General features: G+C 63.9%; 1 protein-coding gene across 3 annotated transcripts; it reads right to left on the reverse strand.

The window, feature by feature from the left end:
• Nucleotides 1-1,104: 1,104 nt before the first annotated feature.
• Nucleotides 1,105-11,262, reverse strand: CHRD (chordin). 3 transcript variants are annotated; one of them, XM_071437948.1, is made up of 24 exons: nucleotides 11,014-11,262; nucleotides 8,694-8,976; nucleotides 8,255-8,358; nucleotides 7,593-7,725; nucleotides 7,073-7,210; nucleotides 6,879-6,996; nucleotides 5,904-6,000; nucleotides 5,658-5,799; nucleotides 5,446-5,586; nucleotides 4,862-4,944; nucleotides 4,626-4,773; nucleotides 4,422-4,528; nucleotides 4,221-4,337; nucleotides 3,977-4,133; nucleotides 3,645-3,886; nucleotides 3,445-3,558; nucleotides 3,019-3,231; nucleotides 2,843-2,936; nucleotides 2,683-2,739; nucleotides 2,490-2,593; nucleotides 2,259-2,361; nucleotides 2,002-2,156; nucleotides 1,747-1,840; nucleotides 1,105-1,584 (listed from the first exon to the last, which is right to left on the reverse strand). In XM_071437948.1, exons 2-24 carry the CDS (start codon nucleotides 8,821-8,823, stop codon nucleotides 1,517-1,519), a joined length of 2,859 nt encoding a protein of 952 aa, XP_071294049.1. In that variant the 5' UTR covers nucleotides 8,824-8,976; nucleotides 11,014-11,262; the 3' UTR covers nucleotides 1,105-1,516. The 3 variants fall into 3 exon arrangements, with proteins under 3 accessions (XP_071294049.1, XP_071294050.1, XP_071294048.1); XM_071437949.1 differs by having other exon boundaries at nucleotides 7,602-7,728; XM_071437947.1 differs by having other exon boundaries at nucleotides 7,593-7,728.
• Nucleotides 11,263-13,474: the final 2,212 nt, after the last annotated feature.

Raw genomic sequence — 13,474 nt, forward strand, 5'->3', positions numbered from 1 at the left:
GACAAAATGGGTTGCCCGCTCATTGTATCCCCAGGCACGGAGCTCCCTCTTGCTCGTCAGCTCCTGGCACTGCCCCGTGGCAGCAGGGATGTTCATCCGGAGGGGAAGCCCTGTGCCAGGACACATCTCTGCCCAGTGCCACCAGTGTGCCTGGCTGTGGGCCACCAGCATACTGCAAGGCCACCACAGGTGATGCCACCCTGCTGGCACAGGTGTCTGCGTGGCTGTTGGGTGCATGCAGGGCAGGACACCCAGCTTAGCATGCAGGGCTCTGTCCCAGCCCAGTGTGCCCCAGTGCCATCCTTCTATTGCTCTACCGCTACTCCAGTCTAGCCTAGTGTCACCCTGGGTGCAGCCCCAGTATAGGCTGACACTGTCCCACTACAGAGTTGTGGTTGTGCCACCATCCCTTACTGCTACCCCAGTAGAGCCCAGTGTTACTTTCCCTACAGCTCTGGCACTGTTCCAGTATAGCTCTGACTGTCCCAGTCATCCCAGTGTGTACCAGCACAGTACAAATGGCCCCAGAGATCCCTCAGACCTCCACATTAGGGATTAAAGGGCAGGTGGCAGCATTGGGTCTCCCATGGGCACCATGAGACCTTAGCCCAGTGCAGTTGTACTGGGGTCACTGGGGTTGTGCTGCCCCAGAGCACGCACAGGGGTCTGCCCTGCACAGCCATGGGTGTCTGTGCCCAGCCCTGGGCATGCAGCTGGTTATGGGTGCTGCAGGACAAGGGCCTCCATGGGTAGCAGCTGGATTGGGGCCCCAGGCTGGGCTCTTTTTGCCACCGTGGAGGTGTGAGGAGCAGTCCTGGCTGTCCCTGTGCTAGCAGGCACCATCGCCAAGCACTGTGTTGGCAGCCTCCACTGTGGGCAGAGGTTGGCATCGTGGCTCCAGCTGTGGGCACTGTACACTGCTCTGGTCTTCTCCAGTGCCAACCTACAGCCTATGGGGGGGTCCTCATCCTGGCATTGGCTTTCACACCCCATATCCCCAAATATACATCCCCAACCCCAGCAATGCCAAGGCCTGCAAGTCCCCCATGGGATGTGAGGGCACAGCCCCATGCCTGCTGCTGCTAGGAAGAGACAGGAACCAGGTGGGCAATAGCTCTGGTTTTAATAAATACATCTTGACCTCCATCCACTGGCACCATAAATTATGTGAGAAACCCGGCTGAGACAGGGTGGGTGCAGCAAACAGGGGCCAGAAGGACTTTACACTATGTACAACACGGGCACGATGCCCGCCGGCCAGGGGGGCTTGGAGTGGCAGGGCAGCAGGTGCCCCAACCTCCACAAGCCTGGCCACTGCCCCCTGCACAAGGGCAGGGCAGTCCTGGCATTGCAGTCGTGCTGAGATGGGGTGGCCAGGCTGGGGGCCAGGCCATGTGCACCCCACTCTGCTCCTCTGTGCCCCCCACCCTGCACGGGCAGGGGCAGTGAGCAGTGGGACCCCCAGTGCCACCCAGCGTCACCGCGTGTGTGCCCCGCTCTGGGCAGCAGTCACTGCTCAGTGGCTCCGTGACTCCACCTTGGCATCCTGGACCTTCTCCCGTGCGTCTGAGGGGGCATCAAGGGCTGGGGGAGGGGAAGTGTGGCTGAGAGATGGGCACAGGGGGTGCCAGCAGGGCACTTGGGGTGGTTGTGCCAGCCCTGGCTCAGCACCAAGGAGACTGGGAGGTGCAGGGGGTGCCACAGAGTGTTTGGGCAGTGGTGCCTGTGTGTGAGCACTGCACTCACCACGGCACTTGGCACAGCAGGGGTTGTCCCTCGTGGCAGGGCTGGCGCAGGCGGATGGGGGGCACTCCTGGCGCTGGCAGTGCGTCTCCCCCGACTGGGGAGCAGAAAGAGGGGCTGAGCACCAGGCTGGGGGGACAGCAGCTCCTCAGGGTGCACTGGGTGTCTGAGCTGCTCTCCCACCATTCCCAAAGCCCTGGGGACTGGCACAGTGGTGCCTTCCCTTCCCCCAGAGCTGCCCTAGGCTGGCACACTCACCACACACCAGCACAGGATACACTTCATTTCCCCAAAGGGGGGCACAGACGGGTGCCAGCTCTCGTTGTTGAGGTACCAGCGACGGCCGAAGCGGCACGCCCGCGGCGCGTCTGCCTGCATGGAGTCCGCCAGCTCCGGGACACTCCTCTCTGGGGCTGCAGGAGAGGCCACTGGGAGGATGCCCGCCTGTGGCATTGCCAATGGGGCACACAGGAGCTATGCAGGGAGAATGGAGGGCAGGAGAGGGGTGCAGGTACCTGGGCACTGCTTGCAGCAGTCAGAGGGGTTGGCGCGCACGGGGTTGGCACAGGTGAGCCGTGGGCACTGCACCTTCTCGCAGTGCACTTCACCTGTGGTGCCCTGCAGGGAGGGCACAGGGCAGTCAGCTCCCCATGCCCTGGTCTGAGCCTCAGCTACAGTTCCTGGGAACTGAGAGCCCCCATAGGTGCCAGACCAGGCTGGGAGGCAAGTCTGGAACCCACACCCACCTTGCAGGTACAAATGGCACATTTGATGAGGCCAAACGGGGGCACGACAGGGTGCCAGCGAGTGCCAGAGCCTCTCCATGTCTTGTCACCGTCAAAGTAGCAGCCTGGAAGAGGAAGAAGAAGAGGAAGTCACAGCCCTTGTGACTCAGCCTTTGCAGAGCTGCCCCCTCAGCCCATGCACACAAGGACGCACCCTCGCTACTGTCCCGTGCCCTCTCCAGCTTCAGCTCTTCCTGCTCCGTCTTCTTCTCTACAAGGGAGAGGAAGGCCATGAGGAGGTGCACATGGCAAAGTCTCTGAAAGGGACTCCCACCTTGTTTTCACAAGGAGCCCCCCAGCCCACCCCCAGGTACCTTCACAGATGGGGCAGCAGAGCTCTTCGGGGTGCACCTGGTGGGTACAGTTGAGGGGCTGGCACAAGATGGGGTCACAGATCACTGTGCGCTTCTGGGGACAGCAGAGGTGGGGCTCATTAGAGAGGGGCATTACTGATGGGTGCTGCCCCTTCAGCACAACCCCCAGCTCGTACCTGGCAGCTGCAGATAGAGCACTTCTTGTCATAGTCAGGTGCCCAGCGGGTGCCATGTGCCCGGTGCTGACCCTCAAAGAAGCAGGAGTTGGGGTCCTTCTTCAGCTGCTCCAGGTCCCTGGACTTGGTGCTCTCAGAGAGCTCAGCCTGCCCCAGGGACTCCCCTGGGGCCAGGCGGGTCCCTCCTGCATGGCACTGGTTGGGAATGTGCACCTGGAGGGGGCAATGAGCAGGAGGTCACTTCCCATGCCGATGCCTGCCTGCCTTCCATGGTCAGGCTGGTGAAGGAACCACCCATGACCACAGAACACATCAGGACCTGGTGACAGACTGATCCTGTTCCCTTCCACCCTGCTCCAGGCAGTGCCACCCTGCCACAGGCAGCAGTGGGGGTGGGCAGGGTGCCCTGCCCCAATGAAGACCTACCCGTCCCCGCATCTCCCCATTGGGGTGAGCTTTGGTGCTGACTTGCAGGAAAGCAGTGCCCTGGGCCAGGTGCTGCAGCAGGTCGGCATCCAGGTCCTTCACCACGCCCTGAGCCTGTCATGGCGAGAGGGGCACCAGGGTGGGGATAAGGTCTGGCCCAGCCCCTGCTGTGTGGTGCCCTGAGCGGGTGCCCACCTCACCTCAGTGCTGTAGAAGCCCTTGAGCAGGCGCTTGTGCTGGTGGGGGCGGGTGCCCATCTCCCCCAGCTCAGCCACGCCGTGGATGTGGGCACTGACAGTGCCATCGCTCGGCCGTCCCAGCCCCGCCACCGAGATCTCGTAGTGCAGGTGGCAGTGCTCATCCAGCGAGAGCCAGGCGTGCCCCCCGGCACTGCTGGGCACCGGGGGGGACACCAGCTGCCCCGCCAGCGCCACGGGCATCTCTGTGCACAGACAGGGACCGTGGCAGGGTGTGGTGCTGTGTGGGAGGGCTGCCCCACTGCCCCCGTTACCACCCCACGTGTCCCTGGTACCTGTGTAGCGGGCGAGCAGTCCACTGTAGGGCAGGGAGATGATTTGGCCTCGCAGCTCACCCTCTGCCCAGTCTTTGGTGGCCACGTTGAGGAAGAGTTCATTTTGTAGAAGCATGTGGGCATCACGGGCGCTGGGGCTCTGCCAGGCACCCCAGGCCTGCCACCAGTGGGAAACCATGCAGGTTGGGACAGGGACGCACCCAAAGTCCCCACACCATCCCTCCCAGCATCAGCCAGTGCTCACCAGCCCATCCTTGTAGCTGGGTGTCATGTCAAACAGGATGTTCCTCTTGCTTTTCCGTCGGGGTTTGGTCTCCAGTGTGATGCCCACCACCTCGCTGGCAGTGCCCACCACCTGCACCTGTGAGTGGGGTGCCAAAGGGCAGTGTCAGGGTGGCAGATACACATGGGAGCCTCGAGAGGGAAATGGGTGCCCACCACTCACCTGGTACTCCAGGGTGCCATTCTCATGCAGCGCCAGTTTGGCTGAGCCCACAGCCCCGGTCTTGGTTGGCAGCAAAGCGTCCGCTCCGCATAGCACACTTTGGATGGCTTCAGCCCGGGGAGAGAGGCACAAGGGTGGGTGAGATTGGCACGAGGGTAAGCACAGCAATCCCCCTGCCCCCCAGCGTGCCTGCCCTGTGCTCACTGTCACAGCTGCGGCGGGTGGTGATGGTGCCAGCCAGCTGGCGTGCGTGCCGGCCCTCCGTCTCAGCCACGATGCGGAGCTTCCCCTGCACCAGCCACTGCAGCTCCTGGGCAGGCAGGTCACTCAGCACCTCTGCAAAGTCGGGGTCCTGGCAGGGGGGGTAGAGTGCCTTGGATCAGCCCTGGTGCTCTGGGCACAGGGGCTGCCAGGGCCTGTGGGGGATGAAAACGCTTTACCTCCACAGTGATGTTGGCATGGACCTCGCGTAGTGTCTGGCCCTGGTGCAGGATGCGGACCCTCAGCGGGACCCACGGGGATTCTGAACATGGCAGAGGGGAGTGGACCCACTGGACCAGGGGTCTGCAACCACTTCAAACCTACACCTCTGTGCCCACCACCTCCAAACCCCTGGCACTTTCTTGCCAGTTGCCTGCCCCTGTGTGCCTGGGCCCTCATCATTCCCTCTGGCATGCCCTAAATCCTTGCAAACCCACATTGCAAACCTATCCTTCTTGCACAATGGCTCTCACACCCCATATGCTCTGCAGCATCCTCAGCCCCCCTGCACAGGTGCACACCATCCTCTCCCCACCAGGCGCACCCCAAATCACACAACACACTCTATGCACACCTCACCCTCCACCCCACCCCACACACACCCCCTAAACCCACCCTGAGCCCCACACCCAGCCCAGCCACCCATCCTAACCCCACAGATGCTGACCCATGCATCCTGAGCCACAGACATGCCATGCACTCCTTCAGGTCTACACAGCCCCCTCTGGGCAGTGCCTCCCTCCCCTTCCCTGCCCACCCTCACCCCTTGCTCCAGGCTCCAGCAGTCCCCGGGCCATGAGGATGAAGTGCAGGTTGTTCTCTGTGTCACTCAGTGTCAGCATGGCCATGCCCCCAGCACCCAAGTGCAAGGGGTTCGACGAGGTCAGGATGGCACCGAATGTCTCTGTGCAGGGACAGGGGCATGAGGGACATTCTGGTGGCACCACTGGATATGCATGCAGTGGCTGGACTCACCTGCAAAGAGTGCCCGGTGCTTGAGGATGTGCCCATGGACCTCTCCGGTGGGCTGTGCCCGGGTGATGAGGGACACACGGAGCTGTTCCCGCCGCAGCAGCTGGACGTTGGCTTTGGACACCGTCCTCCACATTCCACAGAGCTGTGAGTGAGGGATGGAAGGGCTGGGCGGTGGCTGGGGGGCACCACAAGCCCAGCAGGGGTCAGAAGGGGCACCGTGCCCCCTGCCCTCCCAGCCCCTCTCACCATGCCATCCTCGGGGGCAGCGCTCTTCTGCACGGGGTGTTCGAACAGCACGTTACCCTCGGGGTCACTGAAACGCACCCGGCTCGGCCGCCCCAGCCTGCGAACACCCGGGGGGGGGTGAACAAGGGCCACATACTGCCCTTCCCCTCCCCTCACTCAGCATCGGGGACAGGGGTGTGTTAGGGAGGGCACACGGGGGTCACCGGGGGTTTGGGGTGGGCAGGAGAAGGAAGACGTTCTCCTGGGGTGCCAAGTGCTAGGCTCTGCCCGCCCATTCCAGGACTAGCCCAACACTGCTGTCCTGCCAAATGCCAGCTTGGCATGGATTCTCTGGGCTCCCCTATCCTGGAGCGGGGTTTAACTGGCACAAAGCAGGATGAGGGTCTCTGCCGGGAAAGGCACCATGGCAGGACCCGCTGGGAGCTGAGTGTTCAGGCTGTAAATAAGGAGCATTTTCGGCTCCGCTTGGCTCCCCCTGTCAGAGCTGGAAATTAGTCACCACTTTACTATGCAAAGGGGCCTGGAAGCGAGGAAGAGCAGAAGAAACTGGAGCGGGAAGGAGGGAGGGAGAGGAGAGGCTCTGCTGCTGGCGGGCATCCGGGGAGGGCATGGGGAACCCTGGCAGCAGTGCCAAGGCACTGCCCCCGGCAGAGCCTGCAGGGTGGCACAGCAGTTCTGCCAGCTGCACCCACGGGAGCCCTGGAACTGTTCCTGTTTGTTTCCAGTCCAGATCTGGAGGCAAATGGGTGAGGCTGGGCCGACACTGTGGGTGTGCCGAAATTCTGGCTGCTGACCTAGGCTGGAGCCCAGCACGCTGCCCCCCCTTCTCCAAATTTCTCACTGTGTCTGTACAAGGCTGTGGCACCATAGGGGGATATCGGAAAGGAAACTGAGGCACAAGCATGGTTGCATTCCCTCTTTTCCAGAGAGCTGCCAGCTGTGCCAGGCTGGGCAGGGGACAGGGGCAGGACTCACCGCTCGTAGCTGATGGAGAAGAGCAGGGAGGAGCGCAGCAGGGTGAAGCGAGCCTTGGCCACGGCGCTGGATGTGGGGTGCCACGGCTCTGGGCCGCTCGTCAGCAGGGCCACAAACTCTGGGGAGGAGATGCTGCTGCTGAGGGGGAGCGTGGGGGGTGCCCCACGCTGCTGCTGTCTGGGTGGGCGGCTCACCTGTGCGGGCATCATCGCGAGCCAGGCCCTCAGAGCTGAGGTAGGAACGGTCATTGTAGGGCTTGTCCAGGTCATCTTCCTTCTCCTGGAAGTACTCCAAGGTGTCAAACCGAAGTGCAGGGCTCTTCTCTGGTGGGCCTGGCAAGGTTGGCATGGGGTGGACACAGGAGGAGATCATCACACCAGGCTGCTTGTGCCCAAGAGCTTGGGGTGGGGACAATAATAAATCGCCCCTCTTGAGACAGACCAAGATGTGCCCTGTGAATCACTGTGGGGCTCTTAGCTGAGGAGTGCTGTGCATAGGCACGTGGACAGGCAGGGCACTTAGCCCTGTGTGCCTCCCCTGCACTCCTTTCAGGCTGTTCCCATCAGGGCTTTCCCCTGCCCATCGTATCATGGGCACTGGTGACTTTCATAACAAATTGACCAGCCCTTTTCAGGGGAGTGTGCAATGCCCCGTTTCCCAGGCCAGCGGGGATCCTGGGGGGCTGGTGGGGGCTCCCTGCAGAGAAGCACCCACTCTCCTCACCTTTGGGGCAGGTGTGACAGCAGTGTCCTGGCAGAAGTGTGGCCCGGGGACAGGCAGGCACGGGGCAGTCCTGCTTCATGTTCTTGCAGTTCACTTTCCCCACGGGCTTCCCCCGGTGGTTCCTCTGCTGTGGGGGGCCAAGAAGACTCCAGAGGAGCCGTGCCAAGGTGTGCCAGGCCATTTCTAGGTGTGCCAAGTCGTGCCCTCCCAACACAGGATGGCTTCCCCCATCTTTTTCCATCTGGAGCCTGGACACCTTGCAGAGTCCCCAGATGCCTGTACGGCAGCCAAACCAGGGCCCCCTCCCCGCAGCCCCCAGCCTCCTGACCAGCTGTGCGTGGCCCCGCCAGCCCCGGCCTCGGGGAGCTGCTCGGAGGGAGGGAGGGAGGGAGGGAGGAAGGGGGCCGGAGGCCATCCCCGAGGAGGGGGAGGAAGAATGAAGCCTGATCCTTTAAACCCCCCTTCTCCTCCCCCTGCCGCGGGGGAGGACATCCAGGTGTCCGGCTGGCTGAAGGGATCCCGCTTCCCTCTTCCATGGGAATGAGAGGAGTGTATTGAACAGAGGGGTCGAACTCTCTCCTTGCCAGCCCCCTCCCCAGCCAGCCGGGGTCCTGGGGGGTCTCCCAGGGAAGGGGGTGTGTGGGGGCACTCACCGGCTCGCAGTGACAGATAACGCAGCGCATCACCCCGAAGGGCTCCCCCAGGTCCGGGTGCCACGTCTCCTCCAGAGCATAGAAGTGCCCCCCGAAGGCGCAGCCTGCGGACACCCCACCACCACCCACCGCCGTCCCCAGTCACCTCCGGGCCGCGGGCACCCCCCTGCCGCAGCCCCGGACCGGCCGGCACCGCCCCGCCGCCCGCCGCGCTGCCGGTGCCGGTCCCAGTGCCGGTCCCGGCCAGCCGGGGGGCCCGGGGCGGAACGCGGGGTGCCAGAGGAGGGGGGTGCAGGCACGCCATGCACGGACGGGGGTGCGGGTGGCAGGGAGGGGGTGCCCGACGCGGGATGCGTGACGGGGGCTGCGGCAGCGGCTCGTACGGGACCGGGGGAGCGCGGAGCGAGGAAAGGAAGGGTGGAGGGCAGGGGGCTCCTACCTGCCGCCCCGCCGGGGGGCAGCGGCTCCGCGTCGGGCCGGATGGGCAGGGCGAGCTTGGGGCGGGCGGCGCGGCCGGGCAGGGGCCGGAGCGGGAGCAGGGCGAGCAGCAGCAGCGCAGCGGCGCGCATGGTGCCGGCCGGCCGGGGCGGGCGGACCGGGACCGGAGGCGGCGGCGGGGAGGGGGGGCCGGGCGCTGCCGGGCGCTGCCGCCGCCTCTGCCCGGCTGCCGGCTCCGGCTCCGCTTTATAGGCGGCGGCATGGGCAAGCGGGAGCTGCGAGCCCTGTGCAAACAAAGGCCCCGCTAATGAGGCGCAGGCAGCGGCCGGCCGGGGGGGGATGCGCCCCCCGCCGCGCTCCGACCCCCCCACATATCCCCGGGCCCCGGCCCCGCCGCCCCCGCCTGGCACGGGACGTCCTGCCCTGTCCTGTCCCGTCCTGCGGCACCTGGGGCACGCCGCTGCCCTGCCAGGCAGGGGGTACCCCGCACTCGGGGTGTCCTGGGGACCCCCCTCCCATTCATTACTCCCCTCTCCCAGGGCATGCAGTTCCCCAGCGTGCAGAGCATCCTTACTCACATGCCAGCCCCAGGGCATGGGGAATCCTGAGGGATGGAAGCTGGAACTAGATCATGTTTATGATCCTTTGCAACCCAGAGCAGTCTATGATACGATTGTATGATATAACCTCCCTCAGAGCATCGGGCACCCTCAGATTCTGGGCATCCTGGGGACATCCCCTCCCAGTTCACACCCCTCTGGGATATAAGGCACTGTGGAGACACCACCACCACCATCCACACCCCTTCCACAGAGCCTGGGGTGTTCCTGAGCACTGGACATCCCAGGTATGCCCCCACTCATATTCCCCTCTTCAAGGGTATGAGCCCCACAGGAGTCTCCTCATCCCGATAAGCCCCCTTGGGAATAAAGCATTTGCAGGGCACACCCATTCAATGCCAGTCTCCTCAGTCTGTGCAATCTTCCCAGCATGGGGCATCTCCTGGGCACAGAGCATCCTGGAGCCCCCACAGCCACACAGTCCACCTTCAGTCATGAGCTCTTCCAGGGCTCATTGCCCCCCTCCTCAGGCATGAGACATCCTGGGGACTGCTCCATGCATGCACTCCCCTCCCAGGCCCCTTGGCACCCCAGCACACAGGGTTCTGCAAGGCTCTGTCCATCTGCTGTTCCCCTGACCCCAGCCCTTCCTCCATCCACTCAGCACCCCCGAGCACGGGCTCCCAAAACAGCCAGCCCCCTCTCACAATCCACACTGCTCTCTGCAAAGGCACAGCCAACACCCTCCAGCTTGTGCCTTCCACATTCCTAAATTTCTCCAGCTGCTGCCCACCCTGGGCAGAGCAAGGCTCCAGAATGGGACCCTGGAGTGACAGGACAGTGACAGGAGCTGCAGGGGAACAGGAGCTTGAGTTCCTTTGTCCAGGGAGGGAAGGGGCATCTGGAGGGGGGATGCTGTGAGAGCAGCACCCAGCACCTGCCCCATTCTTCACCCACACCTGGGCTGGTAAGTGTGGCAGAGGTTGGCAGTGAGTAGGCACCATGGAAATACTTGGGGAAAGCATCATCCATCTGAGGGAACTGAGGCATGAATTTAGGGGAGGGGGAGCCTATGAGGAGTGGGGGCGCTTTGTGTCACCCATGTCCCTGCTGCCACCCCCGCCGAGAGTGGCAGGGAGAGGCTGAGGGTGGTGGGTGCGTGGCAGGCGGGCGCCCGGCAGGGGGAAGGCGGGTGGGGAGGGGAGGAGGGGGAAGCGCGGGGCTGCCAAAATCAACTCCGGGCGGTGCAAACACCCGGCCAGCTGCGCGGTGTAGCTAGGGAAACACGGCACAGCTGGAGCACAACAGGCCCCTGCCTCCCCAGAAAGCTCCTCCTGGGCCTCCCCGCAGCCCAGCAAGCAGCTGGGGGGGCTGCAGCCCACCGCCCCCCGCCCCAGAGCCAGCATGAGGTTGCCCATCCCCGGCTTATCCATGGCTGCCCCATCCCATTCCCTGCCCTGGTCTGGCACAGTCTCCATGCAGCGGGACACCTCTCCCGGGGAGGGCAGTGGGACGGGGGCTCGGCCCTGCCGGGACCTGGCCCGTGGCAGGAGCTGCAGACGGCAGCGAGGAGTAGCTGGGCTTACCCCAGCAGGACATCCCGCTGGCATCACCAGGGCTGGGACACTGCCAGCACCTCGGGCATCCCCCGGGCATGGCTGTCCTGACACCCTGCTGCTTGCAAGGAGCAGCGACCATGGCTGGCAGCCTGGCACCCTTTGGCCCTGTGCCCTCCCCGCCGTCCCCAGCGGTGTCACTGACCTGTCCCCTCTCCTCTTTCCCGATGTCCTCGCTGGCCGGGGCTCCAGCGACGCGGAGGGCAGGGAAGGGTTGGGGTCTGTGTGGCTGTGCCAGCGTCGCTGCGCGGTGCCCGCTGCGGCACAGCAGCGGCTCTGGGCACGGCGGGACGGGAGCGGGGCTGAGCGGGGAGGAGGCGGGCGATGGCTCCCAGCAGTCCCGCCGATGCCAGGAATCCGGTGCTGGCTCTGTGCACCCAGAGCTCGTCACAGTCTCCTGGCTCGTCTGCGGGACACGGGGAAGAGACGAGGGAAGCTCCCTCCCCTTTCCCGGGGAAAGGAAAGAGAGACGGGGAACCCGCCTGGCTGCAGCCCCTCGGCACGGGGGAATCCGAGGCACGGGATGGTGGCGTGAGGGAGAGAGGGACTGCAGGCACTGCCAGGCTGGGAGCAGGGTGCTATGGTGGCATGGGGCCTGTCGGGTCAGGAGGGTGCTGGGCAACCCTGCCCAAGGAGGGGACATGGCTGCTGCAGTGGGGGCAGTGGGCAGGGAGGAAATGGATGCTCCAGCTGTGCCTGGGCTTCCCTCACCCACAGCCTGGGCTGCCCTGGAAATGCCAAGGGGTGCCCTCATCAATAGGCAGAGGTGGCATGGCAGAGCCTTGGGGGTCCCTGTGCTTTTGGAGAGGGGATGGTGCCAGCCAAGGGAGAGGGTCCCGGTCCCAGCAGCTGCTTCCCAGTGCCCACACATGTGTGTGAGGAGCAGTGCCCTGCACAAAGGCACCTCTGAGGCTCCAGAGCTGGGCCTGGCACTGGCACATCCCCAGCGGGGCTGCCAGCTGCAGGCGGCTGGAGCTGCACCACAATGGAGACAGCTGGCCATGGGCAGCCTCAGGCCGGGCACCTTCACCCCTCCACCACCTCTCCCCAGGGCAGGCACTGTCTTGTCCCCGGTGGGGCGGTGATGGTCCCATGGGATGTCTCCTGTCCCAGCAAAGTACAGGTGGGGTGCCCCAATGGTGCCCTAGAGAACAGCCTGTAGTTCTGCAGGGGCTTGGTGGGCGTGTGCCCTGCTCAGTGGTGAGGGTCCTGTGGAGTATTCCAGAGGATCCTGGTGGCAGGGCTGTGCCATGCCTGGCATGGGGGTGTCTCAGCAGGCCCTCACCCTGCTCTGCCCTCAGCAGCTCCCATTGTCTGCCCTCATTAGCTGCTGCCTGCTCGCGGCTTTGAACATGAGCCCGGCTCAGGGCGACAGGAAGGAGCCTCTGCTCCCCAGGGATGGGGTCGTGGTGAAACTGCATGCCATGGGCCCCCCTTCTCACAGCCTCCCACTGCCTTCTGGGCATCCCAGCACTGCCTCCAGGCCTAAGCCTGATGACAGGAAGGCATGTGGGGCACCCCCTCTCTCCAAAAAGAGCCCCCCTCGAGTGCCCCGCCCCGTTGTGGGATGCAGAGAGCCATCAGCCTCCCCAAAGCTTTGTGCCGAGCGTGGCTTGTGCCGTGTCTAATCCCCCCGGCCTCACACACACGCGGTGGGGCGGGGGGGCTGTCGTAATGGGTGGAAATATCTCATAATTCACGTTGGACACAGGGATTACAGCCGTTCCGGCAATATTTGCACAACTGGTAGGCGACTTGCAGGGCTGGGCCATCCCAGATGAAGGCCAGGAGGGTCTGGGGATGGAGGGAGTTTTGGGGGTGGTAGATATGGAAGGAGGATGCAATTTGGGGGCAGTGGAGTGGGGGAAGTTGGCTATTTTCTGTCTGTGAACACATGGAATTTATTACAGAGGGTGCGTGGCTGACTTGGTGGGAATGGCTGGGGCTCTCGCCTTCATCTCATCCTACTGTGGTGGCCAGGGCTCGGGGAGCAGAACGGAAACCCCAAAACAGTCTCATCAGCCATGCCAAACAGACCCTGGCAGTGTTCCTGAACAAGATACCTGCTCTGACTGCCCGGTCAACTCCACAGAGCTCCCTGCTCATAGGAGTGCCCAAAGGTGCTGGTGTCCCCCTGACCCCAAATGTCCCCTCCTCAAGGGCTTTGCAGGGAGACCCCAGCAGGAGGAAGACGGGGGGCATGTGGGGCATGTGGGGGCCTTGTTTGGCATGGGGATTAGCAAACTCCCAGAAGCGATGGTGGTCTCCCCCCTCCCCACCGGACATGCAGGCAAATATTTGTGCCCAGACTTCGCAGGACAGCGAGAAGGAATTTCATTCTTGCGCCCACCTGCGGCTCGGCTGCCTGGCATTAACCCCTTCTCCTCTCCATGGGATGGAGGCAGAGGGATGAGGTGCCCTCCCAGCACACTCCGTGTGCCCCATTGGAGTGGGAAGCTTGGCTGAGAAGCAGGAGGGTAGAGGAGGCACAGGGGAATCGCCCCAGATGCCAGCAGAGCCACTGGCATTAGGTGCCCTTGTCCAAGGCAAGGAAGGCTTGCCCATGGACATGCCCTGGGCAACACTGAGGGCTTTGTGCTGGGATG

This window comes from Agelaius tricolor, unplaced genomic scaffold (assembly GCF_023055355.1).
Source record: "Agelaius tricolor isolate 1412-34295 unplaced genomic scaffold, bAgeTri1.0.p SCAF_12, whole genome shotgun sequence".
In the NCBI taxonomy this organism is placed as follows: domain Eukaryota; kingdom Metazoa; phylum Chordata; class Aves; order Passeriformes; family Icteridae; genus Agelaius; species Agelaius tricolor.

What these genes read in the sequence shown, in the direction of transcription:
- CHRD (XM_071437947.1), bottom strand. Translation starts at nt 8,823, where the DNA reads ATGCGCGCCGCTGCGCTGCTGCTGCTCGCCCTGCTCCCGCTCCGGCCC. An exon ending in CCAGCTACAAGGATGGGCTG is followed by an intron (nt 4,134 to 4,220) that starts GTGAGCACTGGC and finishes CACTGGTGGCAG; the next exon opens with GCCTGGGGTGCCTGGCAGAG. An exon ending in ATGGGGAGATGCGGGGACGG is followed by an intron (nt 3,232 to 3,444) that starts GTAGGTCTTCAT and finishes TGCCCCCTCCAG; the next exon opens with GTGCACATTCCCAACCAGTG.